General features: G+C 43.2%; 1 protein-coding gene across 12 annotated transcripts in view; it reads right to left on the reverse strand.

Annotated features, from left to right (window-relative positions):
• Nucleotides 1–17,236, reverse strand: part of HERC2 (HECT and RLD domain containing E3 ubiquitin protein ligase 2) — a 230,744-nt gene that overhangs the window by 35,121 nt on the left and 178,387 nt on the right. For 11 of the 12 annotated variants that reach the window (XR_012333188.1, XM_073807856.1, XM_019931803.3 and 8 more), the window contains 6 exons: nt 16,984–17,173; nt 16,038–16,178; nt 11,905–12,096; nt 9,223–9,376; nt 1,934–2,041; nt 297–428 (listed from right to left, as the gene is read on the reverse strand). Coding sequence is in view for 11 of the 12 variants with exons in the window: in XM_073807856.1 (XP_073663957.1) it covers nt 297–428; nt 1,934–2,041; nt 9,223–9,376; nt 11,905–12,096; nt 16,038–16,178; nt 16,984–17,173 (917 nt within the window). In the remaining variant the exon portion in view is untranslated. The remainder of the gene's footprint in view (nt 1–296; nt 429–1,933; nt 2,042–9,222; nt 9,377–11,904; nt 12,097–16,037; nt 16,179–16,983; nt 17,174–17,236) is intronic. The other variant, XM_019931802.3, reaches the window with a different exon arrangement.

The following is a 17,236-nucleotide window of genomic DNA, read 5'->3' on the forward strand; positions in this document are numbered from 1 at the left end:
GTCTTGCACATAACTACGTTCTGTACACTGACATTTTACCTGAAAAATCAAATGGCTTAAGAACTGCAACCAGCAACAGCTGGGAAACTTTGGGTGAGGATGGAAAGCTAACGCCCAACAGGCAGACAGCTGAAGCAGCTCACTGCAGTTCTGATCTTTGCCACGGCGGGGCCTTGGGCAGTGCTGTCTCCCAACACCACAGGAGAAGGTGGACCACAAAGTACTAAATGAACACGACATGTGTGTTTCCCTCGCGTGGGTCATCAAGCCTTGGTGGCCATAAGCCTCCTCCTCACCTGCAGCTGGCATGATGGGGTAGACTGTGAAGCGCCAGCCCCATCCATTCACAGACCCGTCACTGATGAACTTCCACTTCAACTCATCCCCCGGGATGCGCAGCTCGCTGGACCAGTCAGACCACTCCCGGCCTGGAGGACAGAAGCACACTGGGGTTGGGTTCACCCGTCATCAGATCAACATCAACTTCTTTAGATACAAAGCAAAGTCATTCATGACACATCTGAAGAATAGCTGGCTCCTCCAGCCCACTCCCCATGTGCGTTCACACCATGCCCTTCGACTCACACTGTAGCAAGCAGTTGGGAAGTGGAGGGCAGGCAGGCACTGCTCCAACAGAGACACTCACACACAACCACGATGCTGTGTGAGAGGCCCGCAGAGACAGCCCATGCTCACACCCAGGGTCGGGGCCGCAGGGAGGTCTCTTGGGGAAGGTCTGATATAATGGTTGTTACCCAGGCAACAAAACAGAAAAGCCCCGGTTCTTCCCCAAAGAGGGTGCAAATGTTCAAAGGCACAGGGGGCACCCCTGCGGCACAGGGGCAGCTCAGCAAGGAAGAGCCACCCTCAAGGGAGAGTGGAGCAGCCCAGCCAGAGCCCGGGGCCTGGGGTGCCACGGAGAGGAGCTAGAGAGACAGGCGTGTGGCGTGCTACCCCAGCCAGGCTTCTACTTCAAAGTGCCGTCGGTCAGCGGCGTGGCGGCAGCCTGGAGGGAATCTTGTCGGAAGCATAGAAACCGGGGGGGAACATCTCACAACACTGAAAACTACATCGACATTTGTCAAACTGCCAGAAAAAAATCCACACTCATCTGTGACACCACTTCATCCGAAGTAACGTTTTGTGAGTAAAATTCTACTGGGTCACAGCCAGGCCCATCGTTTACATTCGGTCTGTGGCTGCCTTCACTACAAAGGCAGAGGGGAGTAGTTATGTCAGGAAACGTCTGCTGACCCTTGCTCCAGGTGAAGGATAAAGAAGTCTGAAGAGATCTACGTGTGCACGCGCGCACACACACACACACCCCCGCACTGATGATTCTAAAAAGCCCAGTGAAGAGCATGTTAACAAGCCCCTAGACAGAGTGATCTGCTCTTGCTCAGCCTCATGTTGAGCATGAGGTCGCTCAACCTCCTGAAGCACATCAGCAGAGCAGAGAGAGGCCCAAAGGAGACACCTCTCACCCACTCCAGTGCTGTCTACCACACGCACAGAACACTTCCTCCGTGTGCAACCCAAGTCCTCACTGCAATCAATTAAAACCCAAAAGCCTTTAAAGCCTTGTAGTATGTCAACATTTACCTGGCACGAGCCCGGCACTACCACACACCTTACAGCACCGTCTCCACTGACTGGCTGAGACTGGGCCCCAGGCGGCCTGTGCTCCCAACAAGGACCCGTGCTCACACTAGTCACCCAGTAATCCCACCCATCAGTGGTTAGGGGCAAACATCACTTGAATAATTATCTTACTGAAAGTACTGGGAAGAGGCAGATAAAACCTACTGTATTTTGCAGCTGGATCACTTATGGTCCCTTCCTTAAGTCTTACATGAGAACGAAGCAGTAGTAATGTTCTGTTTAGTAATGCTAATGGTTCCATTCTACAAAGCAAGCTCAACTGGCTTCCCACCTGACCGCACGGAGACAATCCTGTTGACGCCGTCCATGACTGTGAGAGGGTCGTGGCGCCTCTCTGTGGAGCACTGCCGGTCAAACTCCACCCTGAGTCCTTCTGCGCCTGGAGGACAAGCGAGCACAAAACACAAAGTAACAACTCCCACTCAACATACCACAGACAAGGCCAAAAGCCACACAGAAGCAGTGAGACTAAAATGATGTGTAACAGCTAATGAAAAGCAAAACTCAGGAAGAACTAACCTCAAAAAATAAGAACCTAAGACTGAGCACCCCTCTCTCCCACCCTGCCTCCCACAAAAGAATTCACCTGGGATGGAAACGCCAGAAGACATTCTCACTTGGCCAACTGGTTTTGTGGTCTCACTTCTGGGCACATTTTCATGCTGCAGCCCCAGCTGTGAGACCACGCTTTATTATCCCGCCCACCCCCATATTTAAAAAGCCATATAAAATCACATGCATCAAGCATTTAGCATTAGATCTAGAGTCTTCTCTGGGACAAATTAGCTTACAAAAGAATCAGTAAAGGGTAGGACTGGGTTATGGTGGAGGGAAGAGGGTGGCAAAATAACTATAAAACCACTCAAAATGATAAAAAACAAAACAAAACAGTGATTCCAGGGCTCTTCAAATCAATTAACGGCAAGCAACAAATTGAGAAGTGATTATTTATGGAAAAACCTGCCAAACTTGGGTAGGGAGAGTGAGAGCCTGCGGTGTCCTCGCCTGGGGCTGCTCTACGCAAGCTGGGGCACAGCTCTACCAGGGTGGGACTCCACCTCCTGGGGCTTTTTGCTCACTGTGTAGAGCAGGGGAAGTGCCCGGGCAGAGATTCTGGAAGTCAGAGAGTAGGGAGGGCAACTGAGGACACACAGAAAAACTTGCATCTTTGCTGGCCCGGGGACAGGGGTGTGGCTGGGGGGTGCCAGACCTGAGAACTAGCCAGAACTCTAACAGGAAGATCCTGGAAGTCAGAGAGCAAAGAAGCGCTCAATGAGGACGTCATTGAGGCCTGGATGACGCGAGGCACGTGTACTCAGGAAAACGGAAAGAGCTGGGCGCACACACACGCACAGGGAAGACTGCCAAAACACTGACTTCCATGCCCTCCTTGCTCCCACCCACACAGAGATCCACCCGCAGAAGGGAACTCAGCAGGCTTGAGCGCCAAACCAAGCAGACATAGAGCAGACCCTAGAAGTCAGGCTAGAAAACAAAAATCAAAATAGAAAAGTGAGCAGGGATCCCAGTGGATATGTGATGTGGGGGAGAGATTTCAGAGAGTAATTCCAGGCATGTTACAAAACAAACACACAAAACCACCAAAGAAACCCAGTGACAATTACACATCTTAAAAAAAAGTCAGAATCCAGGTGACACAATACAATCTAAATGTCCAGTTTTCAATAAAAAACAATGGGATGTGCAAAACCCTGAAAAGTGTGAGCCATACTCAGGAAGAAAATCAGGCAACAGAAGCTGACCCCGATGGCCAGGTGCTGAACTGAGTAGACAACAACGTCAAAGCAGCTGTAATAAATATGTTCAAGGAGTTCAAGAAAACCAGAGAAAACATGATCACAAAGGAAAATATGATAACAATGACTCGAAGAAAAAAGTACTAAGAGGAATTCTGGGGGTGGAAAAAGTACAATGACCGAAATGAAACATTCACCAGCTGGACAAAACAGCAGATTTGAAATGGCAGAAAAAAAGAATCATTATACAACTTGAAGACTGTGTAATTTCTATTACTCTAACTGGAGAACAGAAGAAAAAAGATTGAAGATAAATAAAGTCTCATAAACCTGGGAGACAACATCAAGCATACAAACATATGCATAATGGGAATCCCAACCCCCCCAAAAAAGAGGGAAGAGGTTAACAGGGGGGCAGAAAAAGTACTTGAACAGAGATAGCCCCAAATCTCCAGTCTGATGAAAAACATTAATCCACAGTTCCAAAAATTAATAACCCCAAGTAGGAAAACACAAAGAGATCCCCACCCAGACACATTATACTGAAACTGTTGAAAACTAAAGACATGGAGAAAATCAGGAAAGCAAGAGCAAAAGACACATAACATATAGGGGTATAAAATACAGTTAACTCTGACTTCTCTTGAGAAACAATGAACACAAGAAGCCAGTGGGATGACAAATTTAAAGTGATATGAGAGAAAAATGCCTATCAACTAAGAATTCTATCTCCAGCAAAACTATCCTTCAAAAGCGAAGGCAAAATAAAAACATTCCCAAATACACACATACTGAGAGAATCCACTGCCAGCAGACATGATTTAGAAAAACCACTTAAAGTATTTCAGGCTGAAATAAAATGATACTGGATAGTAACTTGAATCCACAGGAAGAAATAAAGAGCACTAAAAATGGGAAAGACATGGATTGAGAAATAAGGTTTTTTTTCTCCTTTTCTTAATATTTTTACACGGTGAAAGACTGTATAAGGGAGAGCTTAGGAAACTATAGTCCACTGGAGAAATTTGTCCCACTCACCATTTTTACATAGCCTGTGAGCTAAGAACAGTCTGTACATTTTTTAATAGTTGGAAAAAATTCAAAATAATATTTTGTGACATATGAAAGTTGGCCAATCCCTGGCACAATGCGATAATTATTAAATCATATACATATATTTGTAATACATATAGTTACAAATATGTTGTACAGGTCTGCAACATATACAGATACAGTATATACAACACTAACAGCAAAAATGAAGGAAGAGGAAATAGAACTATAATGAAGCAAAGTTGCTGCATTTTACCAGAACTAAAACATTAACCTGACCTAGACTGTGATAAATTATGTATTTTAATCCTCAGAGCAAACACCAATAAAAGTGGTTTAAAATCAACAGAGGAATTTAAATGGTACACTAAAGAAAATTTTGTTTAATATAAAACCAAGCACTGAAGGAGGAACAAAAAAGGACACAAGACACAAAGAACACACACAGCGAAATGGCAGATGTAAATCCAACCACATTGTCTATAACTAACTGTCTTCCTAATCCAGATGTAAATCCAACCACATCTATAATTACATTAGATATGAATGGCCTAAGCATCTCAATCAAAAGGCAAAGACTGTAAGGATGGTCCTTAAATATGTTCCAGGTTTAGGCCATTTGTCTTGCTTTGTACTTGCCATCTGCCTTTTCATACCCATGAAAAAGAAAACCGAAGCAAGGATGCAAAGAAATACTACAAACTATAATGCAAAAAAACTGTCTTGAACGACAAGACCTGAAACTACATTTTAAAGGGGTGCAACTCCTTATCTGAGAATATCGCCTGTAACAACCAATATGAAAACATATTCTTAGTAAAATTACAGAAAGAAAGCACGATTTATAAGGGGGGAAAATAGATTATCATTTTCCCACTTTCACAAGAGAAAAACATATTTAAGGACCAGCAAAGAAGATGACGTGGAGGGGACAGGAGAGAGAGACGGGTAGAGAGGAAGAGAATGTTGTTGGAGAGGTGAACAGGGCTCATGTAAAGTTGCATAGGCCACCATCAAGGGTTTACATCCTATTTTAAGGTTACAGGGGTGTACTGGTGGGTTTTAAGCAGAGTAGCAGTATGTTCTGACTCGTTTAAGAGACTCTCTCTAGATGCCACGTAAGGAGTTGATTCTGGGGGACAAGTAGGTGAGAAGTAGAAGGTGAGAAGTAGAAGCAGAACATGTATATTATACTAGTATATGACATCTAGTATAATAAACCAGGTGAGACTAGATGGTTGGACCCAGAATGATCTGGAGTTGGTGATAAATGACCTAATTTGGAATATATTTTTAAAGTAGAAATGATACGACTTGCCTGGTAGACTGGTTATGAAGTAAAGAGAGAAACAGAAAAGAGGAAGAGGGATACCAGATTTTTGTCTTAGGCAACCGCTGAGTGGAATTATCTTTTGTTTTGTAAATTTCTATGAAAGAGTAAGAGCTCAAAGTTAAAGAAGCTTTTCTGAATGCCATCTCATTCCAAAAGTTTAAGAATACTAGTTTCACATAAAAATGATCCGGATAAAAGTATCAAGGTCAGAAATCCAAGAAAGAGGGGATATATGTATATGTATAGCTGATCCATTTTGTAGTACAGTAGAAACTAACACAATGCTGTAAAGCAACTACTCCAATAAAAATTAATTTAAAAAATGTATCAAGGCCAAATGCAATAAAAAGTTATCATTATAAAAGAGAGAATAAGAACAGAATAACATTTTCCTACAGACAATGAAAGCAAGCCAGAAAGATGTACCCACAAAACACATGAAAATTAAAATCTATTATTTCAAACCAAGCTAAAAGAAATTAGGAAAATGATACAAGATATGAAAGAACAACATAAATTAGAATTAGGACAACCAAAACACTAAATGAGAAAATAGGGTAAAGAATTTTTTTTTTTAATTCAGAAATGAAAATTAAACTAGAAAGAGCACAGGAGCAAATAAACACAACGAATAATGCTTTGAAACAAACAGAAGGACAAAAGGGGAAAAAAGAAGAGATAAAAGGCACTTGAGGGACTTCCCTGGTGGTGCAGTGGTTAAGAATCTGCCTGCCAATGCAGGGAACACGGTTTGAGCCCTGGTCCAGGAAGATCCCACGTGCCATGGAGTAACTAAGCCCGTGCACGACAACTACTGAGCCTGCACTCTAGAGCCCGCGAGCCACAACTACTGAGCCTGGGTGTTGCAACTATTGAAGCCCACCCACCTAGAGCCCATGCTTTACAACAAGAGAAGCCACCATAATGAAAAGGCTGTACACCGCAACGAAGAGTAGTCCCCCGCTCGCCACGACTAGAGAAAGCCCACGCGCAGCAACGGAGACCCAACGCAGACATAAATTAATTAATTAAACTGTTCCTCCAAAACTGTTTTAAAAAAAAAGAAAAAAGAAGCACTTGAGAGGGAGTAGCCAACACTGACTCTAAAACAGCAGTCCCCAACCTTTTTGCACCAGGGACCGGTTTCGTGGAAGACAATTCTTCCATGGCCGGGGTTGGGGTGATGGTTCCCAGCAGATGAAGTTTCGCTTGCTCACCCACCACTCACCTGCTGTGCGCAGTTCCTAACAGGCCTCAGCCCGGGGGACCCCACCCCCACCCCCACCCCTGGCTCTACACGGCATCCAACACAAGAAAACGACCACATATCCATGAAAAAGAAAACTGGAGCTAGGATACAAACAAATACTACAAACTGTAATGCAAAAAAACTGTCTTGAAAGACAAGACCTGAAACTACACTTTAAAGGGGCACAACCCCTTATCTGAGAATATCGCCTTGTAACAACCAATATGAAAACATATTCTAGTAAAATTATGGAAAGAAAGCACAATTTATAAGGGGCGGGGGAACAGATTAGTATTTTCCCACTTTCACAGGAGAAAAACATGCTATCCAAAAAAGCTAACTTTCAAATTTGGGCACAAACTCTTAGAACAAGCTGACCTCAGTCGGGACTGCCGTCCTCTGAGCCCTGATGAGGAACTGATGAGAGAATGAGCTTCAGACAATCACAATAAGGAAGGAGACAACTAAAACTAAATGCAAATTAAAAGGAAGGAAGTAGAGTATGTAACAGCTATTATGCTCTGGGATATACAGTATAATCATTTAAATAAAGTTACAACAATGAAGAGAGCAAGAAAAAAATTTTGTTAAATATTTTCAGTAACTATGTGCATGTTTGGTAGTATTAGAATTGTATCCTTAGTCTTTTGTGCATGTAGTGTGGGATAAAGCAAATAAGTAATTATGAGATATTCTAATTCTATCATCCCGTGTCTTAGAACCAGGATTTTGGGTATGGAACAAAAGAAACACTGACATAAGAGAAGAGGTTAAAAGTAGAAACCTTGTAGCTCTGAATTTGGCTCTATCATATCATTATGAACTCAAAAGAAAGTCAGTCAGTCAGTCTGTCTGACTGTCCACTCATTCATCCTATCTCTGTCCACTGAAAAAATCTAGAAACAATGATAGCCCAGTGATCTGAAATGCTATCTCCACTAAAAGATACCAGGGCAGATTCCAGGTGGAGGGGAGAAACTACATGACAAGCCTAAAGCATCCTGTCATATCAGACTATATGGGAGTCACTGCAAGAGCCAAACTGAAGAGGTTCCTGATGTCTAGAGATGGGATAATCTGAGCTTCTGTAGGATAATAGTCACAATGGATTAAAGCCCATCATATATGTTTAAAACCATGAGTTCATAATGACATAAAAGAAAAAATAGGTAATTCCCTGGCTGTCCAGTGGTTAGGACTTGGCGATTTCACTGCCGTGGGCCTGGGTTCAATCCCTGGTAGGGGAACTAAGATCCCATGAGCTGCGAGGTGCAGCCAAGAAAAGAAAGAAAAAAGAACTGGTCACCTTCAAAGAATGAGAGGTAACCAGTTCATTCTCTTGAAAATGTAAACAGAAGAAAAGAATCAAGCTTTTACCCTGCCTTTCTTACGCAAACAACCAACCAAAGGAGAGGAAATGTCCCTATATAGAGTATTCTAGCAAATAAATAAGAAAGCAATGGAACGATTAGAATAGCACCATTTTGCAACCTCTAATGGATTTAATGGCCTCAGGCAATGAGCATCAGTAGCGGCTGCCATCACGAAAGGAGAGACAAGCAGATAGCAGGTGCTTCCAGATGCTGGATCACAAATACCAATGGTCTTGCCAAAGGCTGAACTAACTGGGCCTCTGAATCAGGGGAAATCTGCAGAAAGACGGGGCTGGGGAGCAGGTGGAAGTGCAGCAGGAGTGTGCAGGTCAAAGGCCCAGGTTCCTCCATAGGTGAATTGTTGAGAAAAAAGGAAAAAACTGTAGGTCAAAAGAAACTTAAAAGATGGAAATTATTAATTAAGAGAGGTAAGATGACAATGCATGCTTGGGTAATAGAAACTGTCCAGAAACACAAGCCAGGACTGTGTTACTTCAGGGGACACAAGGAGGGCTTCTGTGGACAGGCACAAAAACTCTAGACCTGAGTTTTGGTGACTAAGGCATCCATCTAATAAGCATTAAGCTAAACATTTACTTTGTGTGGTTTTATCATGCTTTATTTCGGGGGGGGGGGTCGTTTTTCTAGAAAAGGTGGGAAAAGTGATTCTAAAGCAATTCCGTAGCTTCTTTTCTATAAAACAATGACGGCTGCTTCTACTGATGCAACTGCAGAAATGAAGCTGTTCTACAGGCAGGGACGCCCCATTTCCTCCCTGGGGCCAGCCCTGAGTACCTGGTATCTTCACTGTACCGCTGGAGGAAGTGTCATCAGTGTAGGGATGGCTACTCTCCACCACCACAGGCTGAGAGGACAGGCGGCCACTCTGTGAGTCTGTGGCTACATCCTCCAACTCGGTGACACAGAGCTCCAACAACATATCTGCCACCTGCAGGAGGAAGCGGGGTACAAAGCAGAAGGACGTCAGGATGCCCACCCAATTCAGATCTTTCCATAGGGACGGGGGCAGAGTGGAGGCCTTGGGAGTTTGAGAAATCTAGTTCAAATTAGGGCTCAGTTTCCTCATCTAGAAAATCAAGACAGCACAGAGCTCGCAGAGGTAGCAGCCAGGAGGTGCCTGACACACCCAAAACACCCAGTACATGGCAACTGATGAAATGAAATGCCTGTGATTACAACAGTTTCTCTTTACATCAAGACAAGATTTCTTCTGCCCCAGGAACAAAACTATCAAGTGAAGGAGCAGAAGGTATAAAAAGGACCAAGATCCTAGAAGGCACTGGGGGCCAAGCAGGAGGGAAGCAGGAATGGAGAGGAACGACCAAGCTGTCCAGGTTGAACAGCAGCAGACGGCATCTGAAATGAGGGCTACAAATATGAAGACAACTGGGGGTGTCTCTTGACCCAAGATGTCTAGGGTCAGCCTCCATACCACATTCTCCCAACAATCCATAATGTTCCAATTTCATTTGAAAATTTTAGTGATTCACACCATTTAAATGGTCAATACTGGTGATTGTAAACTCCTTGACTGCTATTTTTAAAAACAAACAAGAATATGCTATTACAGTAATAACATATTAACCTCCAAATATTTTTAATTTAGAGAAAAATAATGAATCTATTCTGTACTTTTCAGAAATGATTGTTTTTATCTATTTTTCCTCATACTTAGATAATAAACAGATTAGCTTAGCAAACAGCTTTATTAATGACAAACTAAGATCACTGTCATTTAGGTGTTATCATTATAAATTCAAAAGTTTCTCTTTTTTTCTTAAACAGTCCCACATATCAGGTCAGAGTAGGACATAGGAGTAGCATCTTGCCACTGGCCAGGAAAGTTTGAAGACAATCCCCACCTTTGTTTCTGTCTCCCCTTGAATCTGAGATGCTGCCATCATCAAACTTCTAATGCACAGCCCACTAGGGCTCTTCTGGGCTTCAGAACCTTCCTCTGCAAAGCCAGTCAGTCCCCCAGGAGAGGTCAATAAGCTCTGAGGCGAGGGTGACAGAGCGGTCACAGCTGCGGTTCTGTCCTCAGAACACTCAAGAGTCCACCACCATTTCTCCCACCCACCAGCAACCTGAGTGTCTTTGAGGCAGTAATGACCTCTGAGAGCCTCAGTGTGCTTATCTGTGAACAAAGGGAAAGTCTGTGCTCCGTACTGAGAGAATGCACCAAGAACCAGGCCTGGCAGGTAATGTGTACAAGAAATGCTGGGTATTATTACTTTAAATCCATGTTCTCATTCCACCCTTTCCTTGCACAAATACATTAAACATGTGAAAACATTAATATTTTGCTTACGGCAATTCACCTTGATTTAATCTCTCAGAATTATGCCAAGTAACTTGCCTCAAAAAACTACAAAGTAGGAAACCTATAACTTTTAGTTCTTCCTGAATACAATTAAGAAATTAACAAGCCCCTAAAATACCTACCAAACCATTTACTATGATTTCAAGACCACTTGACCATACTTAAGTACTTTATGGTTTTGGTGGTGGTAATATGGAACTTGGAGAAACACAGATGACCCATCTGCACAGGGCACATGGCATCAGACTCCCTGACACAGCCAGTTCTGAAAAGGCAGAGCAAGGCTGCTGATAAATAAGGGTCCTTAAGGAAGCCCAAGGACTTCAGGACTAACCAATTCTACTTTTAAGATATATTGATATGATACTGACTTTACACCCTAGACTAGCCACATGTGGCTGTTCAGATTTAAATTAATTAAAGTTAAATAAAATGAAAACTTCAGTGCCTCAGGTGCACTAGCTACATTTCAAGTACTCAGTAGCTACATATGGCTGGTGGCTACTACACTGGATGGCTCGGGTACAGAACATCACCACGGCAGAAAGTCCCACAGGACCCAGTACTACCAAATATTAAAATCTATTTTAAATAGTTGATACTTAAAATACTGTGGTATTGGAGCACAGAAACTAGATTGATGGAATAGAAAAAAGTCCATAAAAGTTTAGAATATGATAAAAAGTGCTCTTCAAATCACTAGGGAAAAGATGGATTTATTCAATCAATGATGTTGGGGCAACATGTTCGCCATCTAGGAGGAAGTAAAGTTGAATCCTCACTTTATCCCTTACATCACGATAAATCCCAGGTAGTTCAAAAAGGTAAATATAATAACAGATGAAAACGTAAAAATGATTAGAAGAAACGTGAGAGAGTTTTTTAAACAATGTCATGCTGGTAGCATATTTTCGGTATAATACAAAATCCAAAAGCCATAAATGAAAAAACTGGCAGATCTGACTTCGTAAAAACTAGAAATTTCTAAATTCTAAAATTCTAAAATATCAAAATTACATCAAAAGGCAAACTGGGGAGCAACTGCAGCACAGATGACAGAGAAGGGACTCAACTTTAGCAGGAGCCCTTCAAGCACGAGACAGCATCAGCCCGCCCACCCGCCTGCAGCTCACCTGTGGGTAGGCAGCGCCCATGCCAGACAGCACAGCCGAAAGCACATCCTTGCCTTTGTCCCCAGCCCGGCCGCACACAGAGAGCTTGAGCAGGTCCACCATGACGCGCGTGTCGTCCACAACCAACAGGCTGGTGAACTCATCCAAGGACTGAAGTTCCGGGCCTGACGCTTTATTTTGGCTTTCAACATCCTAAAAAGTCAAACAATTAAAATGAGGAATGATATGTTAAGAGGTAAACAGTCATAAACTCAAAGGATACATGATTACCAATAATGAATAAGGGACTTTCTGAGAATTTAAGACCATGAAATACTAGATTAAGAAATGACAAGCCCCTAAAATCTCCACCGCCCTGCACTATGCTTTCAAGATCGATTACCTATTTCACAAATTACCAATGGCTGTCAAAAGGAATGCCTAAACTATAAAGAAATGACAATTTATACTGTGACCAAGTTCATAACAGAGGTACGTTACAAGGGGAGACTTGGAATGAAATCACACCATGTAAAATTACCCCCATAGGGTATGTTTGGGAGTTTTCTATCAACTAAATTTGTACGCTATGCTTTTACATATTTTGTCTAGATCCTCTCCATAATTCTTTCTTAGAATCTTATTTAATGGACTTATTGGCATGTAACACATTGTCCATAATCTCTTGCCCCTTACGTTCTTTTAAAAAGAAAATATACAAAGTAAGTGTCTTCTCAACATTCCCCTTGCACCTCCCATTCACAGTATGTCAGATAAAACAAACCACACCTGCGATCATTTACCTCTCTTTCCACATTAGCAGAGGAAAGGCTTGTTTGCCTGTGGCAGCATCACTGACACCCCCAACCCCGCATGAGGGTGGGGGTGCCCCCCTGGGAGAGCCACCCCACAGCCTGCCGCCCACCACAAAGGAGCCTCTTGGGGGCTGGCGGTAGGGTCCAGCTTACAGGGGGGAACAGGGAGCCGTCAGAGCTGGGAAATCCCCCAGCTTCTGAGCAACACTGAGACCTGTGCTGAACAGGGGAGCAGCCGGGCCCTTCCCATTCCCCAAGCAGAGTCCAGCTCTCCAGGAGAAGAACAAGGCGCCACAAGTTCCTCTTCTCTTCTCTCTTGCCTTCTGGATTTCAGTGAAACCAGTGCCAATGCTTTTCAGAAACAGAAATGAGCCAGGGGAAGCACAAGCCCCACTTAGGAACCTTAAGGGCAATGTGACGTATCCAATGCGCAAAGTCCATCAATGCTCAAGTTGGCCCTGGAAGCCATAGCTCTCTCGGGCAGGAGCATGGTTTCTCCCTTTAAAGAAATAGACCCTGCTCCTACCTCCGAATGAACACTTAGGGAATCAGTAAGTGAAATTCATCGGAAACGATGACATTCCAGAATCTCACTCACTGAAGACCAGCGAAAGCATCCAGTGGAATATATTAATCATATATAACATCTTTGGTCTTATTTGAAGCAGGATCCAACATTTTTTTGGTGGGGGGTTTAAAAAAAATATAGAGGACAAGTCCAAAGGAAGTGCTAAAAAAATAAAAGCACTATCCTTAAATAAGCCCAAAACTAACATGAAAATTACTTTGCCATTATTTATGAATCAAACCAAAACTGAAATGATAGGAATTAAGGGCTATACTCTGGATAATACCTATGTCTCATAAATAAGTTGGTTAGAAAGAAATTATACCATCCCTCTTCTAGCTAAAAGCAAAAATTTTGCATAATTCAGATTAATTTCTGCATTAAACCCTCACCCTAGGAGACTGCCAAATATCAGAAGTTGAGTCCAGACACCTAATTTATAAATAGCAATTTCCTCATCACCACAGATGGTTATGACGATTTTCCATAGGACATATTTTCATCAGCAGTAAGAGCATAATATAAATCCAGAGTTCCAGATGTAACTGACAACAACGTGTGTCTGTTCCCAGGGTCGGCCGGCAGGGAAGAGGGTGGGAGCAGGCGCGATGGCCTGGCATGGGGGCACCCGGCGGGCTCGGGAGGGCATCCATGTTGGGGCGCCGCGTGTTAGAGCCAAGGGGAAGATGTCCCTGCTCTGGGCCAGCGGCACTGGGTGCAGGGGTGGGGGAGGTCACAGGTCAAGCAGGGTGAGAGGTTATCCCTGCCGAGGGAAGGCTGGTTCTGCGTGCCAGAAGCTGTGCAGGCGACGGGGGGTGTCCGTGTGGGAGAGGAACGACAGCGAAAATGGGAGGGTGGCTACCTAAGGGCAAGTTATTAAACAGTCACTAACAGGAGCCAGGTTTCTCCCTTTCAGAGAAGAGAGTTTCCAACACAGAAAGGGAGGAAAGTAGAATGAATCCTGTGCAGTTACTAGAATTGACGGTATTGCTGCGGTTTCACTATATGTAGATATATAACAAAATAAATATTAATGTGTATAACTTATTGCATGGATGCGCACATGCACATACACGCACACACACGCGCACACACGCTTATTTCCTAGCTCTGCCCAGGAACAGCGGTTGTGAACAGCTGCCCCCTCAAGAGCAGTGAGCACATGAAGGCCCAGATCTTGGCTTCTAAGTACCATTCTCCACTAAAAAGAACCAAGACCTCTTGGAGAAACATCTGATTTCTGTGCTGGAATATAAAACATCTTGTTAAACCTAGAATTTTGTGTTGTGCCAGGAAACAAGGAAATATAAGAATAATCAGAACATGTTAGAACAGAGAAAATTCTACCAAATATTTAAAGAATTAATACCAAACCTTCACAAACTCTTCTAAAAAACAGAAGAGGAAGGAACACAGCCCAACTCATTCCAGGAGACCAGTATTACGCTTTAACCCAAATCAGGAGAAGATATAGGTGCAAAATAGCAAAGCAATCCAACAACATATAAAAGGATTATATACCTAAAATATAGAAAGAGAGTAAGAATAAACCCTGTGGTGTTGGACTGAAAACTAAAGTATTCGTTTGAACCACTCATGGTTTTCATTATATAGATAAGATGCCAAAGGAGAAATAAATGCTTGTGGGTGTGTGTGTCTGTTTGCTGAGAGGGCCTAAACCAAGGACACCCAGTAGCAATCAGCTTTCCAAGCTCCCAGATCTTGTTTCTAAATTCTCTGATCCACTAAAAGGAACCAGCGCTCCTTGGAGAAATGGCTGATTCCAGGGCGAGGGCAGGGTAGGTGAAAGGTAAGTTTGGAACACTCTATTGTGCTAGAAAGGAAGGAAGTGCTCAAAGAGTTATGGGGAAACATCAGAAGGACAAACCAGCTGGAAAGGGCTCCCAACGGCCAAGTCTGGGGCAATTTGGGTGTCAAATGATGTATGTCATTATTTGAGTAAAACAGGATCCCATGAATCTGTACCAATAGACAGACAAACAGATGAGATGAGAAAGGAAAGTTCTCCCTTACAGAAGAACCGCAACAGTGACATTCCAAAAGGAATGATGAAATTTGAAAAATCACCACATGACAACTACCACAGTAATAATGGATCCAGCTAGAATCATCAAGATACTAAAAACTGGTAGGTGAAAATATGACAAGGGATAAGGTAGTAACACAGTCTCAAAGTATCTCCCCATGAATACTTATTAACACACTTTTATTAACTTCCAATAGAGAAATCTGGCAGATACTTTTAACAAAATAGTAAGAATTAACATCACCTGTAATGCAGCAAATTAACAATGCACACATCCCAATGGGATGCACTAAAAAGAACCCTGCATCATTCTTGTGGCGTTTCTGACAAAAACAGGAACTGAAGGATTGTTCCATATTGAAGACCAAAGACACAACACTCAACCCTGGGCTGGGTCCTAGACCTATAAAGGATACTACTGGTACAACGAGCAAAATCTGAATAGGTCTATGGACAGAAAGTAATCCTGGATCAATGGTAATGTCCTGATACTCAGGAAATATGCACTGAAACATTAAGGAGAGTTGGGGATTGTGCCCTACAGCGCTCCCGCCAATGGTTTAGAAACACTAACAACCGGAGAACCTAGGTAGACAGTACCTCGGAGTATATCACATAGTACACAGGCTTACACCATGTTCTATTTCTATGAACTACTTCTGCAACTTGTGTGTACATTTAAGATTATTTCAAAATAAAATGTTAAAGAAGAAAGCCCCTTGACCTCTTTGGTTTTGGTCATGGTTTCTGCAATGATGCTGGCAGCTCCCGGGTCATCTGTTACTGGGATAAATGGCCGAGAAGAAGCTGAGGAAGCAGATGGGGTCACTGCGGAGGGGGTCACAGCATCCTCAGAAGAGACGATCTAAAATGAAGAAGAAAAGGAGAAACTTGGCAACATGGCACACTTCCCATCCAACTCCAAAAGCCTTACCCCTTGGGCCACCTGGAATATACCAGATGTTATAGAGGTAACAAGGCACTTACACCACAAGCTACCATCTCCAGTGGGCTCTGGGACAGCCCTGCAAAATCAACCATATTCATATTCCCAGGAGAACCTATTAATAGTCACAACAGGTCACATGAAAACAACTAAAATGAGCTCCCACTTCTTCAAGTGGGATTTTTCCCTGAAATAAGTTACAAAAATCTTTAGCTTTTGGAGCTTTCACGTTTCAGAATTTCAGATAAACAACTGTGCACTTGCATTTAGCAACTTTTTAAAAGAATAATCTGTTTCCACCTACACACGAAAAAGGCTCCTTTTTTAAAAAAATATTTATTTATTTGGCTGTGCCGGGACTTAGACTTAGTTGCAGCACGCGGGATCTTCGTCGCCGCATGAAGGATCTTTTTAGTTGCGGCAGGCGAGTTGTGTCATGCGAGCTCTTAGTTGCAGCATGCGTGTGGGATCTAGTTCCCTGACCAGGGATCGAACCCAGGCCCCCGTGCATTGGGAGCATGGAGTCTTAGTCACTGGACCACCAGGGAAGTTCCAAGGCTCCTTTTGCAAACAGAATATTTCCTAATTCAAGCCAAAAATCACAGCAGTAGGCACAAAAACACTCTGAATTAAGTGAAAGAATGACATACTTTACTAGATACAAATTAGCTACCTTTTCCTTTCTGATCAAATATTGCTTCATTGCTTTACCATTTATTTTTACCTCTCCTTTCTTTTCTTGCCATGGATTTGGACTCAGTCTGTCTTCAATATCAACAGCCAGCACACACTCCTCTCCATTCATGGGACTGGCCATGGCAGACACATCAGAAGTGGGTGCTGAGGAAGAGAACGAGGGACACTCCACCAGGGCAACCATGCCAGCTGGCATCAGGGCCCCGACCACGGCGTCTCTGTCAGGAGAGAAAGCCAGACCTGCAGTGAGCTGCCATTCACCTCTGCAGAAAGGAAGAGTC

Source organism: Tursiops truncatus, chromosome 7, assembly GCF_011762595.2.
Source record: "Tursiops truncatus isolate mTurTru1 chromosome 7, mTurTru1.mat.Y, whole genome shotgun sequence".
NCBI classification, from domain to species: domain Eukaryota; kingdom Metazoa; phylum Chordata; class Mammalia; order Artiodactyla; family Delphinidae; genus Tursiops; species Tursiops truncatus.